The 14,136-nt window shown below is 49.0% G+C and overlaps 2 protein-coding genes across 3 annotated transcripts in view; both read right to left on the bottom strand.

Annotated features, from left to right (window-relative positions):
* The window catches only part of FNDC10 (fibronectin type III domain containing 10), a 243,253-nt gene that overhangs the window by 111,711 nt on the left and 117,406 nt on the right, over positions 1-14,136 (bottom strand). The window lies entirely within an intron of this gene.
* TMEM240 (transmembrane protein 240) overlaps positions 1-14,136 on the bottom strand; it is a 40,217-nt gene that overhangs the window by 3,203 nt on the left and 22,878 nt on the right. For both annotated transcript variants that reach the window (XM_079987306.1, XM_079987305.1), the window contains exon 3: positions 2,446-2,654. In XM_079987306.1, the coding sequence (XP_079843432.1) occupies positions 2,446-2,654 (209 nt within the window). The remainder of the gene's footprint in view (positions 1-2,445; positions 2,655-14,136) is intronic.

The raw sequence follows: 14,136 nt of genomic DNA, 5'->3' as shown, positions 1-14,136 counted from the left end.
AACCCACAGCGCCACTCACGTCCAAAAGCGTAGCCATGCTTAAAAACCTAGCCCACGATTGTTAAATTTGGTGGTAGACTTTGAGAAGCATTTCTTGTTTATGACTACTTTTGTAAGTTTGTAATAGGGTTTTTCCCCCCAGCTGGAACTAATAATAATAATAATAATAATAATAATAATAATTTATTACTTATACCCCACTCATCTGGCCGGGCTTCCCCAGCCACTATGGGCGGCTTCCAACAGAATATTAAAAACATGATAAAACATCAAACATTAAAAACTTCCCTAAACAGGGCTGCACTCTAGAAAGAGTGAAGAAATTCCTTGCTGATATATATCAAATTATCCACTGATCTACCAATAGATCCCAATCTATGATTTACCTATCATGATTTATGGAGTTTTGGGCTTTGAAACTCTCCTTTAATTTATATGCAAATTTAATCAATTAGCTCAATTTAATTCCTACAATTAGTTAAGATTTATTTAATCAGGCAGCCGTCCTACTTTGAACTACAGAGTCCCTAAAGAGAGGAAATACATCTCCAAAAATCAAACCCATGGGTTTGAATAAAATTTTAATGGACTAATGTACATGTTTGCATGCTAGACTCTCTCAGTGTAGAACACCAGAGATCTGCACTTGTGGCTGATTTGCTACTGGTCCAAGTTACAGGTGCTACTATGGGCATAAAAAAGCCCTTAAGAGCTTGGGACCAGTTTATTTCTGATTTGCTGCACTCTTGATGGGGTTATATTCCCTCTGAAGGAGCAGGTACGTAGCTTGCGGGTTCTCCTGGATCCTTTGCTGTCACTTGAGGCTCAGCTGGCCTCAGTGTCACCAAAGCCTTCCATCAGCTCCGGCTGGTGGCCCAGCTGCACCCCTCTCTGGGCAGGGATAGCCTAATTTCTGTTGTCTATGCTCTGGTAACCTCTAGGTTAGATTACAGCAATGCACTATACATGGGATGCCTCTGAAGATGGTTCAGAGACTTCAGCTGGTGCAGAATTAGGCAGCTGGGTTGCTCAATGTTTGAACATGTAACGCCAATCCTGGGCCGACTGCATTGGATGCCAATTAGTTTCCAGGCCCAATTCAAAGTGCTGGTTTTCACCTATAAAGCCTTAGATGGCTCAGGACCACAAGCACTGCCTCTCCCCATATGAGCCGCCCCAGACCCCGAGATCATCTTCTGAGGCCCTTTTTCATGTGCCTCCTCTGCTAGAGGTCTGGAGAGTGGCAACAAGTGAACGGGGCCTTTTCTGCAGTGGCTCCCCATTAGCGGAATGCTCTCCCCAAGGAGGCTTGCCTGGTGCCTTAATTAGACATCTTTAGGTGGCAAGAAAACAAAACCTTATAACCTACAGCCCTTAACTTTCTGTGGCATTTCAGAAGTGGATGGAGTGTTTTTTAGTGCATTTCTTTCCCCACTTTGTCTTAATGTATCTACGTGGTGTTGGGGGGGGGGCAGTTGTTTGGTTGTAAGCTGCTTTGGATAGAAGTTGTTTTGGGTTGCCCTGGGCAAAGTCAAAGGGCTAACAAAATTAATTAATAAATAATATTTTTTTTGTTTTTTTAAAAAACCACTTGCTGTGACATTGGGTAGTTGTTGCTTTTAATTAAAACCAAACAGGCAGGCAACACAGAGCAGGGTCACATTCTATGATTCTGCGCCAAACATAATTTTACACGCTTCTCCCATGTTTTCCCTTCTCCGCCCCCCACCATCTTTTCTCTAAATCTAAAAGCCCCAATAAAATAAAATAAATACCGGTGCCATAAATTTGTTGACTCATGGTTCAAACACTCAGTGCTGCATCCAATACAAAGTTCTGCTCACCCACGTGAAATAAAGAAACATGAATAACTTTGGCCCACTACTGTATTTTTCGCTCTATAAGACGCACCAGACCACAAGACGCACCTAGTTTTTGGAGGAGGAAAACAAGAAAAAAAATATTCTGAATCTCAGAAGCCAGAACAGCAAGAGAGATCGCTGCGCAGTGAAAGCAGCAATCCCTCTTGCTGTTCTGACTTCTGGGATAGCCGCGCAGTCTGCATTCGCTCCATAAGATGCACACACATTTCCCCTTACTTTTTAGGAGGGAAAAAGTGAGTCTTATAGAGCAAAAAATACGGTAATTTTAATGGGTCAACTCTGAGTAGGGCTTTGCTGGAGGAGACAACCCTTCGTTTCTGCTGGACAGAAACTGGAAAGGTGGTGTTCACCTGGCTTTCCTTTCAACATAAGCACATTTTCACATCTTTGAGGACTAGAAACGTGATCCTCAAAATGGGGACGAAAGCTTGAGGAGCAGAAACGAGGTACCCAGAAACCATGAGGAACCTTCTCCCTCTGGGGAACGTGAAAACACCTCCCCTTGGCACATCGCCAGCGACAGCGAACCCCTCTGGCAACAGGCCGGTGAGCACTCACTTACCATACCGTCGGCTTGTCCGCCAGGCCCGTACGGCGTAGTGGAGCACTCCATCCATCCACACCAGAAACCAGCTTATGCAGAATCCCAGCAAGAGTCCCAGCATCAGATCGATTTCCTGCTTGGTGACATTGTCAGTCACAAAGTAGTTCTCCGACGAATCCACCACGGACTGGTCTCCGTCGTAGGGGATGACGTAATGAACATGGTGCCTGTGAGGTTAGGGAGGGAGAGAGAGAAAAGGAGGAAAGCATCAAAGATTGGAGGGCAAAAAAGAAGAACAGATGGATTTGCAGCCATTAGGGATTCCGCCCAGGTCCTAGGCCAGTGCCATCAGGTGGAATCCTTGAGCCCTTGTCTGGGCTCTTGCAATGAAACAGCCCAAAGCTGATCGGTAGGATACTGGATCTGGTGGGGCATCGTTTAAAAACATCAATGCGTGTTAAGTTCACCCCCTCTGCTGGCTCACTAGCTCCCGTGTCACTGGCCAATACTGCCTCGGATACCTAAACAGGGCTAAAAGGTAAAGGGACCCTTAACATTTAAGTCCAGTAGTGAACGAGTCTGGGGTTGTGGCGCTCATCTCACTTTACAGGCTAAGAGAGCCAGCGTTTGTCCACTTTTGCAAACAGTTTTTCCGGGTCATGTGGCCAGCATGACTAAGCTGCTTCTGGCGAACCAGAGCAGCGCACAGAAACGCCATTTACCTTCCCGCTGGAGTGGTACCTATTTATCTACTTGCACTACGTGCTTTCATACTGCTAGGTTGGCAGAAGCTGGGACAGAGCAACGGGAGCTCACCCCGTCATGGGGCCTCGAACTGCCAACCTTCTGATCAGCAAGCCCAAGCGGCACAGTAGTTTAAACCACAGTGCCACCCGCATCCCTGGCTACCTTCATCTAAAGCATTATGAAACAGTCATAGCTTCTCCCAAAGGATCCTGGGAGCTGTAGTTTGTTTAGGGTTCCGGGGTGTGTTAGGAGACCCCTGTTCTCCTCACAGAACTATAATTCCCAGACTGGTTTAGCCATCAGTCTCTCTTCCCAGGGAACTAAGGGGTTTGTAGTTTTGTGAAGGGGAATAGGGGTCTCCTAACAAGTGAGATGGGCGCACAACCCCAGAGTCTGTCAAGACTGGCCCGTACGGGCAGGGGTACCTTTACCTTTTTAACAAGAATGACTTGCTTTGGTCCGTTAATTTCAACAGGTTTGGGGTGTGCGTGTGACAGAGAGAAACAAAGAGCGAGAATCCAAATAGCACCACCCACAACCAACTGAACGATGTGGAGCTGATCCAGCATATTTCCCTGCATGAAGCATTTCAGTTCAACGAGGCTTGCACCGGTAAATGTCCAATTGGATGGTGTCCCCTTAGCAGAGCTGGTCACAGGGCTCAAAGTAGTTACAGTGGTACCTCTGGTTAAGAACTTAATTCGTTCTGGAGGTCCGTTCTTAACTTGAAACTGTTCTTAACCTGAGACACCACTTTAGCTAATGGGGCCTCCCGCTGCCACCGCACGATTTCTGTTCTCATCCTGAGGTAAAGTTCTTAACCCGAGGTAATATTTCTGGGTTAGCAGAGTCTGAAACCTGAAGCGTCTGTAACCTGAAGTGTCTGTACCCGAGGTACCACTGTATCTTTATTTTATTTACTGAATGACTTAGTTGTGGCATATCTTCCTATACACATGAAAATGTAAAATGTCACACTGCAGTTCTTGTGGCCGACAGAAGGTGGCCGCTGCAACTGCAGCATGCTGAATAGCAGGCATGCAGGCAAGTATTTTGTGAAACATGCCCGCTGCGAGGTTTAATGGAAGGAGGGAGGCGAGTTGTGGTGGGATATGTGAGAGGGGCTGTGAATGGAGGGTGTGTTGTCCCACGTGGGGGAAGGGCAGCAGGCAAAAGAGTGAGCAGGGTTGATAAGCACAGTAGGGTTGATAAGCAGGGGTGGCAGCCCTTTGTGTGTATGTGTATCTCAAAGCCACCTAACCAAGTAAAATACAAACAGGGAAACATAAAAGCCAGAAAAACATAATGTACAATGCAAATCCATTAAATGGATCATAGAATCATAGAGTTGGAAGGGACCATGAGAGTCATCTAGTCCAACTCCCTGCAACGCAGGAATATTTTGCCCAACGTGGGACTTGAACCCACAACCTTGAAATTAAGAGTCTCATGCTCTACCAACTGAGCTATATGGATTGCTCTATATCAGGGGTAGGCAACCCGGGAGCCGGATGCGGCCCAATCAACTTCTCAATCTGGCCCGCGAATGGTCCGGGAATCAGTGTGTTTTTACATGAGTAGAATGCATCCTTTTATTTAAAATGCATCTCTGGGTTATTTGTGGGGCATAGGAATTCGTTCATTCCCTCCCCCAAAAAATATAGTCCGGCCCCCTACATGGTCTGAGGGACGGTGGACCGGCCCACGGCTGAAAAAGGTTGCTGACCACTGCTCTATATCATGCAACAACCTCCCACCCACTAAAATATGAGCAGCGCAGAGTAGGACAGGCTAACTTAACTACAGTACTTTAGGTAAATTACTGAGGAGGGGGGTGAAGAGAGGAGGCCATTTTAATGCTACCCCTTGCAGGTTTTGCAAGGTTACAGGGGAGGCTGCAATTTGGCAATGGGGTGGGAGGGATTCAGGGGGTGGAGCTCATGGGTACCATTAAAGGGACCCTGCCCGTTCCCTCCTCCCCAATAAATTGGGCCAAATGGTTCAGGGTGAGGCCGCAGCTCCAGGACAGAGAATCTGCCTTGCACACAGAACGTCCCAGTTTCAATCCCTAATGTAGGGTTACCAGATGTCCCTAGTTCCCGGGGACAGTCTACGGATTTGCAAATCTGTCCCCGGATAAATTCCGTCCCCGGAATGTCCCCCGATTTGCAAATTTGTCCCCGGGAAACGTGGCAGCGGCAGCCTCAGCAGTCCGGAGCCAGCCTGGTAGCACAGTTGGCTCTGGCTGGGTTCAGGAGCTGCTCGCTGCCCGCTGCTGTGGCGCCCGCCATTTTTCCTTGCTGGAACTTCCGGTGAGGAAAAATGGTGGGTGCCACAGGAGCAAGCAGCTCCGGAAGCGAGCAAGAGCTAACTGTGCTACCAGGCTGGCTCCGGACTGCTGACTGCTGCTGCCGCCACCACTGCCAAAGAGGAACTGGGGATGTCCAGCGGTACAAATCTCCTGCCCCCTTTGTTTTGACTGATCGGGGGAGGCTTGGGAGATGCGGGCAGGCGGCTGTTGCCCCATTTTTTTAAAACTCTGTGCATTTATGTTTCACAGGGTGTGAAAGAAGGGCTTTGCTCATTGCCTGGCAGAGAAACCGCGTGCCTTGCGCCCCTCCTGGGCAATGGCCCACAACTCCTGAGCCTCCCCTGATCTGTCAAAACAAAGGGGGATCTGTCAAAACTGTGCATTTATGTTTTACAGGGTGCGAAAGAAGGGCTCTGCACCTTTATACAATATGCATGTGTGTCTTTTGCCTCACCATCCCCACAACTGACTCTCCCTGTTGCTACTCAGCTTCAAAGAAAAAGAAAAGTGTCCCTGAATTCATTGAAAAAAATCTGGTAACCATACCCTAATGGCATCTGCAGGTAGAGCTGGGAAGGTCCCTTATCCGAAACCCTAGAGAGCTGCTGCCAGTCCGTGCTGGCCACATTGTGATCTGACTCAGCACAATCCCTGGCATCTCCCGGTAGGGCTGTTTGAAAGCCTGGACAGCAGCTGCCAGTCAGTGCCGACGACACCAAGCTGGATGCACCAATCAGCTGACTCCGCATCAGGCGCCTTCCTAAATCCCTGCGCCTAAGTGCCTTGTAAACGGTGTCCAGAAACGCTCCGCTGAAGCAGCTTTGTCACCTTGCGTCATGCCACAGCCGCCTCGACCGCAAGCCCCGTTTGGAGGCTCAGGCATGGCTGGGAGGCGTGCTGTTTTCCCTCCCCAGCCGCCGACCCTTCCCCAGTTCCCTCTCTGCTGCACTCCCGGCCTCTTCCCCCTGGGACCACCCTGGCGGCGCACCTCACTCTGGCAGCCGGACAGCCAGGCTGCAACAGAGAAGAAGGACGCTCAGCATCCCCCACATCCCCCTCGGCAACGCAACAGCCCGCATCGAGCCACTGCAGAGTCAAACTTGGTCACTGCAGCAGCAGCAGCAGCAGCAGCGAAAGAGCACACCTCCCGATTACTTCCAAGCACAGCGGCAGGAAAGCGCTCCCTCGACTCTCGCTCCCTGTTTTGTCAGGGACAGGCGCCGCTCCTCTTTGCGCCCACGGTGGCGAGATGTTAGGGGGGGGTGTCCCTTAAAATAATAGAAAGTGTTTCCGCATCTCCATATGGGCATAGAGTTTCTGTATCAAGTCACAACCTTGCCCAGATGTCAAAGAAGTTAAGTTTCGGTGGAGTGGGTGTGCGTTTGCAAACCCACCAAGTGTTCCTGTTTTCCAGGGACAGTCCCAAATTTAGAGAAGCCGTCCCAGTTTCTGATTTGATCCTGGAATATCCCGCTTTTCCTTTGGATGTCCCTGTTTTCATTAGAGAAATGTTGGAGTTATGTGACCCCCGAGCCAAGGGGGTATACAAGCTTTAGAAGAACATCTGAAGGCAGCCCTGTATGGGGAAGGTTTTTTTAATGTTTAATGTTTTATTATGTTTACAGTGGTACCTCAGGTTAATAACTTAATTCTTTCCAGAGGTCTGTTCTTAACCTGAAACTGTTCTTAACCTGAGGTACCACTTTAGTTAATGGGGTCTCCCACTACTGCCGCACCGCCACCACGCGATTTCTGTTCTTAACCTGAAGCAAAGTTTTTAACCCAAGGTTCGATTTCTGAGTTAGCAGAGTCTGTAACCTGAAGCATATGAAACCTGAAGTGTCTGTAACCCAAGGTACCACTGTATTATGTTTATTATGTTGGAAGAATGGCTGGGGCAACCCAGTCAGATGGGCAGGGTATAAATAATAAAACTATTATTGTTATTATTGTTATTGTTATTATTGAATAAAGGTAAGGTAAAGGTACCCCTGCCCGTACAGGCCAGTCGTGACCGACTCTAGGGTTGTGCGCTCATCTTACTTAAGAGGCCGGGAGCCAGCGCTGTCCGCAGACACTTCCGGGTCACGTGGCCAGCGTGACGAAACTGCTCTGGCGAGCCAGCACCAGCGCAGCACACGGAAACACCGTTTACCTTCCCGCTATAAAGCGGTACCTATTTATCTACTTGCACTTAGGGGTGCTTTCGAACTGCTAGGTGGGCAGGAGCTGGGACCGAACGACGGGAGCTCACCCCGCTGCGGGGATTCGAACCGCCGACCATGTGATCGGCAAGTCCTAGGCACTGAGGTTTTACCCACAGCGCCACCCGCATCCCTATTTTCATCAGAGAAATGTCGGAGGGTATGCATTTACCCAGAGGGCTCCTCCAGATAACCCGTTTCTTGAGCCTTCATCCCAATTTGCTCTCCCAAAGCTTACATGGAGGTTATCTGTGCTTATGGTGGTTACAGAGTGGTTTGATGTGGGGATACTTCTTCGTTTCCAATCAGTGTCTGTCCTGTAACTTCCTGCTGAAATAATTGTTCTGGCTTATTTCTCATTTTAAGAGCCTAAAAAAAGAGCCTGCTGGATCAGACCAGTGACCCATCTTGTCCAGCATTCTGTTCTCACAGCACTGGCAGACTTTGGGCTCTCAAATTTCAGTGGCGCCTTGTGCTGTGCTAAAATCCTGTGCCCCCTGCCTCTCTCGCTCCATTCCACAGTACGGTTGTGGCACCCCCTGCAGCATGGCACCCAATGCGCCCGTACCAGTCACGCCACCCTAAACTGCCTTTGCTCACAGTGGCCAACCAGATGCAACCATAGGAAGACCAAAGTAACTCTCCAGCAACTAATATTCAGAGGCAAGCTCCCTCTTCTGGTGGAGAATGAACATAGCCACTGAGGCTCATAGCCACTGATAGCCTTGTCCTCCATGAACCTGCCTAATCCTCTTCTAAAGCCATCCAAGAATAAGAATAAGGCCTGGTAGCAGTGGTGTAGCATGGGTTGTCAGTACCCGGGGTGATGCGGAGGGAGGGAAATGGGCAGAGTATGCAGGCACATTCAACTGTCTGCAGCACCCAGGAGATCGCAACTGCAGAGATAAGAAAAGAAGAGTCGTTCCATTATCTGGAGAAGTCACTTCCTTGTTTGCATGGATAAGCATGCAGCTGTATTGAAAGTTTGCGCCCCCTAACAATATTGCGCCCGGGGCCCCACCAATACATTACACCACTGCCTGGTAGATCGAGCCAATGGCCCACCTAGTCCAGCTTCTTATTCTCACAGTGGTCAACCCAGATGCCTGTGGGAAACCCACAAGCAGGATCGGAGCACAAGAGCGTTCTTCCTCCCTGTGGTTTCCAGCAACTGGTATTCAGAAGTATATTCCAACTGTGGAGGCAGAGCATGGCCATCATGGCTTGTAGCCCTTGATAGCTTTGTCCTCCGCAAATTTGTCTCTCCCTCTTTTGAAGCCACCTAAGTCGGTAGCCGTCGCTGCCTCCTGTGGCAGAGAGTTCCATAGTTTAACAATGCATTTTTGCCAAGCCGCGATGCAAGAGTGCTCCCCTGGATGGCAATCACGCAGTTATACAGAGGAAGCATCGCAGAACAAGTAGTAGAGCAGAACACTGTGCAGACAGTCCTGAACAATCTACTGCTAATACACTATTATCGCGGCAGTGGCATGTTGCAGAATACGCCCACATTAAAAACCCCAGAACTGGAAAGACACTATGCCTGCTCCTTATCAAGCCTTCTTTCTGATCTGCTTGCAGGGTCTTCCTATTAATCACGCCTTCCTCTCACCCTTTTCCGCATAGAATAATACAATTGTGGAGTTGTGTGGGACCCTGTGGGTCATCTATTCCAACCCCCTGCGATGCACTTTCCTAACCGCATAAAGCCTGTTTGTTTTTAAGTGGATTGGTTGCGCCAGCGGGCGCTGTGAATCGAGTGAACTTCCATTTCCGCGGTGGCCTCAGCAGTTCACTCCTCCTAGGCCAGGGGTCAGCAAACCTTTTCAGCAGGGGGCCGGTCCACTGTCCCTCAGACCTTGTAGGGGGCCAGACTATTTTTTTTTAAAAAAGAACAAATTCCTATGCCCCACAAATAACCCAAAGATGTATTTTAAATAGAAGGACACATTCTACCCATGTAAAAACATCAGGCAGACCCCACAAATAACTCAGAGATGCATTTTAAATAAAAGGACACATTTCACTCATGTAATAACATGCTGGTTCCTGGACCGTCCACGGACCGGATTTAGAAGGCGAATGGGCCGGATCCGGCCCCCGGGCCTTAGTTTGCCTACCCATATCCCAGGCACACATTTGCAGAAACTCTGAAGTGCTGGAGAGAAGGGGCAGCACACCGAGATCTTTGACGCAGAAATACGGAAACATTGCTGGAATGTATTTTGAGGGTCAGCTGTTCTATAGCAAAGACCAACTCCATTCTGGGATTCAATGTTCTATGAAACCCCCCTCTCTCTCTCCTAATAGAAAAAGGGAATTGCCAGGTGAACTAAAGCAACGCCCCCTGCTTCAGAGGCCGGCTCAGGACAGGCAATTGGTGAGTCAATGAACAGAGGCAAGAAAGGGGAACCTGTGGCCTTTCTGGTTGCTGCTGGGATTTCAGCTCCCACCAACCCCAGGCAGCAAAGCCAACAGTCAGGGACGATGGGAGTTGTAGTCCACATAGAATCATAGAATCATAGAGTTGGAAGAGACCACAAGGGCCATCGAGTCCAACCCCCTGCCAAGCAGGCAACACCATCAGAGCACTCCTGACATATGGTTGTCAAGCCTCTGCTTAAAGACCTCCAAACAAGGAGACTCCACCACACTCCTTGGCAGCAAATTCCACTGTCGAACAGCTCTTACTGTCAGGAAGTTCTTCCTATTGTTTAGGTGGAATCTTCTTTCTTGTAGTTTGGAGCCATTGCTCCGTGTCCGCTTCTCTGGAGCAGCAGAAAACAACCTTTCTCCCTCCTCTATGTGACATCCTTTTATATATTTGAACATGGCTATCATATCACCCCTTAACCTCCTCTTCTCCAGGCTAAACATGCCCAGCTCCCTTAGTTGTTCCTCATAAGGCATCGTTTCCAGGCCTTTGACCATTTTGGTTGCCCTCCTCTGGACACGTTCCAGTTTGTCAGTGTCCTTCTTGAACTGTGGTGCCCAGAACTGGACACAGTACTCCAGGTGAGGTCTGACCAGAGCAGAATACAGTGGCACTATTACTTCCCTTGATCTAGATGCTATACTCCTATGGGAGCTTCCCATCCCTGGAATAATGCCCAGGTGGAATAAAGCCTGCTTCTGTATGTGTGGAAATGGAATTGGGGGTCTTTGGTGTGGAGCATAACAGATCCACCGCTTTCATTTGTGAAATCAACCTCCAGGCACCTTCCAAAGTGGCGGGGGCACTTCTGGTGTTGCAATTCAGTTCCAGAACAGCTGCTTTGAATTCAGAAGGTCCCAAGACCACCCCTTTGCCTTCTGAGACCTTAGCAGGACTTCTTGCACATTTTCAAGCATAAGGACTAGATACTTGGGCTTTTTTCCAAAAAAAAAAAAAAAAAAAGAAAGCTGGGATTCCCAACAACAAGAATAAATAGGATTCAGAAGGAAGAAGAAGAAGAAGAGTTTGGATTTGATATCCCGCTTTATCACTGCCCGAAGGAGTCTCAAAGTGGCTAACATTCTCCTTTCCCTTCCTCCCCCACAACAAACACTCTGTGAGGTGAGCGGGACTGAGAGATTTCAGAGAAGTGTGACTAGCCCAAAGTCACCCAGCAGCTGCATGTGGAGGAGCGGGGAATCAAACCCCGTTCACCATAGTATGAGTCTCGCTCTTAACCACTACACCACGCTGGCTCTCACACTGCCTTCTATCAGTTCAAGCCACTAGCCTATCTAGAACAGTACTGTCCACACTGACTGGCAGTAGCTCCTTGGGGTTTTAGGCAGCAGTTTCCCCCAGCCCTACTTGGAGATGCCAGGAATTGAACCCAGGACCTTCTGAATGAGAAGCGGATGCTCTACCGCTGAGCTACAGCTCTTTCTCTACAGCGTGCCAAAGTCCTTGGAGAACCCCCTCATTTCTGATGACCCTTGGAGCCCCTTCCAATTCTATGATTGTATGATTCTATTCACAGGGACTGATACATTTTGCCCGGGGAGCTATTAATGGAACAGAGACACTGGTGGGTGGACAGGGGTGGGGGGAGAGGTACAGTCCTGGCTCACACCGAGGGAATCTGATTATGGAAGGTGGAGTTTGCCAGCTTGCATTGGCAACCAAATACTTCCTTATGAGCAGGGAGCCCAACGCACAAATTCTCCCAGCCAGTTTCCCATTTGCTTAAATTAGCATCGTTGGTGAGAACTGGATCCATTATTACAGGGGCGGCAATGGTACTTCTTGCTTCTGCAAAGCCTACCCATTCACTGCTCTCTTTGGCATGAGTTGGTGGGGGAAGAACCGCAGCTCAATGGAACAATCGCCTGCTCTGCATGCAGAAGGTCACAGGTTCAATCCCCGATGTCTTCAGTTAGGAGAGACAGACCTCTGCCTCAAACTCTGTACAGTGGTATCTCAGGTTACAGACGCTTCAGGTTACAGAGTCCGCTAACCCAGAAATAGTACCTCAGGTTAAGAACTTTGCTGCAGGATGAGAACAGAAATCGTGCAGCAGTGGGAGGCCCCATTAGCTAAAGTGGTGCTTCAGGTTAAGAACACTTTCAGGTTAAGAATGGACCTCCAGAACGAATTAAGTTCTTAACCCGAGGTACCACTGTAGAGAGTACAGACAACACTGAGCTCACTACACCAATGGTCTGACTCGCAATCAGGCAGTTTCCTTCGTTTCCAATAGCCTTTTAGTGAGCTCTGCAGAGCCTTCTTCATCAGGAACAAGTTCCACTGCATTTAATCCTTCCCAGAAAGTGTGTTTCAAATTGCAGTCTTCGTTCCCCTTTCTACAAACGTACTCAGAGCAACGTTAGATCTCCATAGCACACGGCGTTTTAACCGGTGATATTAAAAACACAAGTCCTTGCCCCGGGGAGCTGAGAAACTCAGAGGAAATCAGCTTCCAAGGCAGCCTTTGCAAACCCAAAGCACAGAAACTGCCACAGACATCACACAGGTTCCAAGTGCAAGCGCCAATCTCCCCACTTGTGATTCCCAACAACTAGTATTCAGAGGCATTTACTGTCTCCGATGCAGAAGGGAAAACGCTGACATCAGGGTTAAAAGGTAAAGGTAAAGGGAACCCTGGCCATTAGGTGCAGTCGTGGCCGACTCTGGGGTTGCGGCACTCATCTCGCTTTATTGGCCGAGGGAGCCGGCGTACAGCTTCTGGGTCATGTGGCCAGCATGACTAAGCCGCTTCTGGCGAACCAGAGCAGCGCACGGAAACGCCGTTTACCTTCCCGCCAGAGTGGTACCTATTTATCTACTTGCATTTTGACGTGCTTTCGAACTGCTAGGTGGGCAGGAGCAGGGACCGAGCAACGGGAGTTCACCCTGTCAGGGGGATTCAGCAGCCCTCAATTGCCTTCTCCTCCCCAAATGTGATCCCCTTTCAGAGCCACCCAGAAGCTTCAAACAGCAAGAAGCTGCTTACATGAGCTTCATCTAGGTCTAATTTTTTGGTTTAACCCAATTGATTCACAGTTGTCGCCAAACTGATTCCCAGAAAGTTCTATCTGAATATGAAAGTTATCGGCAGAAGCCCAGTTGAAAAACCAAGAGAGGGAATGTCAGCATTTTACTTGGGCCACCCCATCTGGAAAACAAAACAGCTCCATCCAATCAGATCAAGGAGATGGCGGGTTGATGCTTATTTGAAAAGCAGAAATTTCTGCATTGCAAGGGGTTGAACTAGATCATAGAATCATAGAATCATAGAATCATAGAGTTGGAAGAGACCACAAGGGCCATCGAGTCCAACCCCCTGCCAAGCAGAAAACACCATCAGAGCACTCCTGACATATGGTTGTCAAGCCTCTGCTTAAAGACCTCCAAAGAAGGAGACTCCACCACACTCCTTGGCAGCAAATTCTATGATTTTGCATGAAAAGGAATCTTCGACAAAATTCCGCAACCCTGCAGTGGACCATGTCGTAAGAACATTAGAAGACTGTGGGTGGTGGATCAGGCCAAAGGCCCACCTGGCCAACCAGGTGTCTGTATGGGAAGCCCAAAAGCAGGACCTGAGAGCAACAGCAACGGTCCCCACTTGCAATCCCTAGCAACTGAGGTTCAGAAGCCTATTGCCTCCATCGGTGGAAGGAGAACATAGCCATTAGGGATAGTAGCCAATGACAGTCTCATTCCCCATGAATTTGTCTAGTCCCCTTTTAAAGCTATCCAGGCTGACCACATAGCACCTACATTGGCTCCCAGTATGTTTCTGGGCACAATTCCAAGTGTTGGTGCTGACCTTTAAAGCCCTAAACGGCCTCAGCCCAGTATACCTGAAGGAGCGTCTCCACCCGCATCGTTCTGCCCGGACACTGAGGTCCAGCGCCAAAGGCCTTCTGGTGGTTCCCTCACTGCAAGAAGCAAAGTTACAGGGAACCAGGCAGAGGGCCTTCCTGGTGGTGGCGCCTGCCCTGTGGAACGCC

The sequence above is a fragment of the Podarcis cretensis genome (assembly GCF_951804945.1).
Source record: "Podarcis cretensis genome assembly, chromosome: 8".
In the NCBI taxonomy this organism is placed as follows: Eukaryota; Metazoa; Chordata; class Lepidosauria; order Squamata; family Lacertidae; genus Podarcis; species Podarcis cretensis.
Note: the sequence above shows the minus strand (reverse complement) of the source record. Positions and strands in the feature narration are given on the sequence as shown.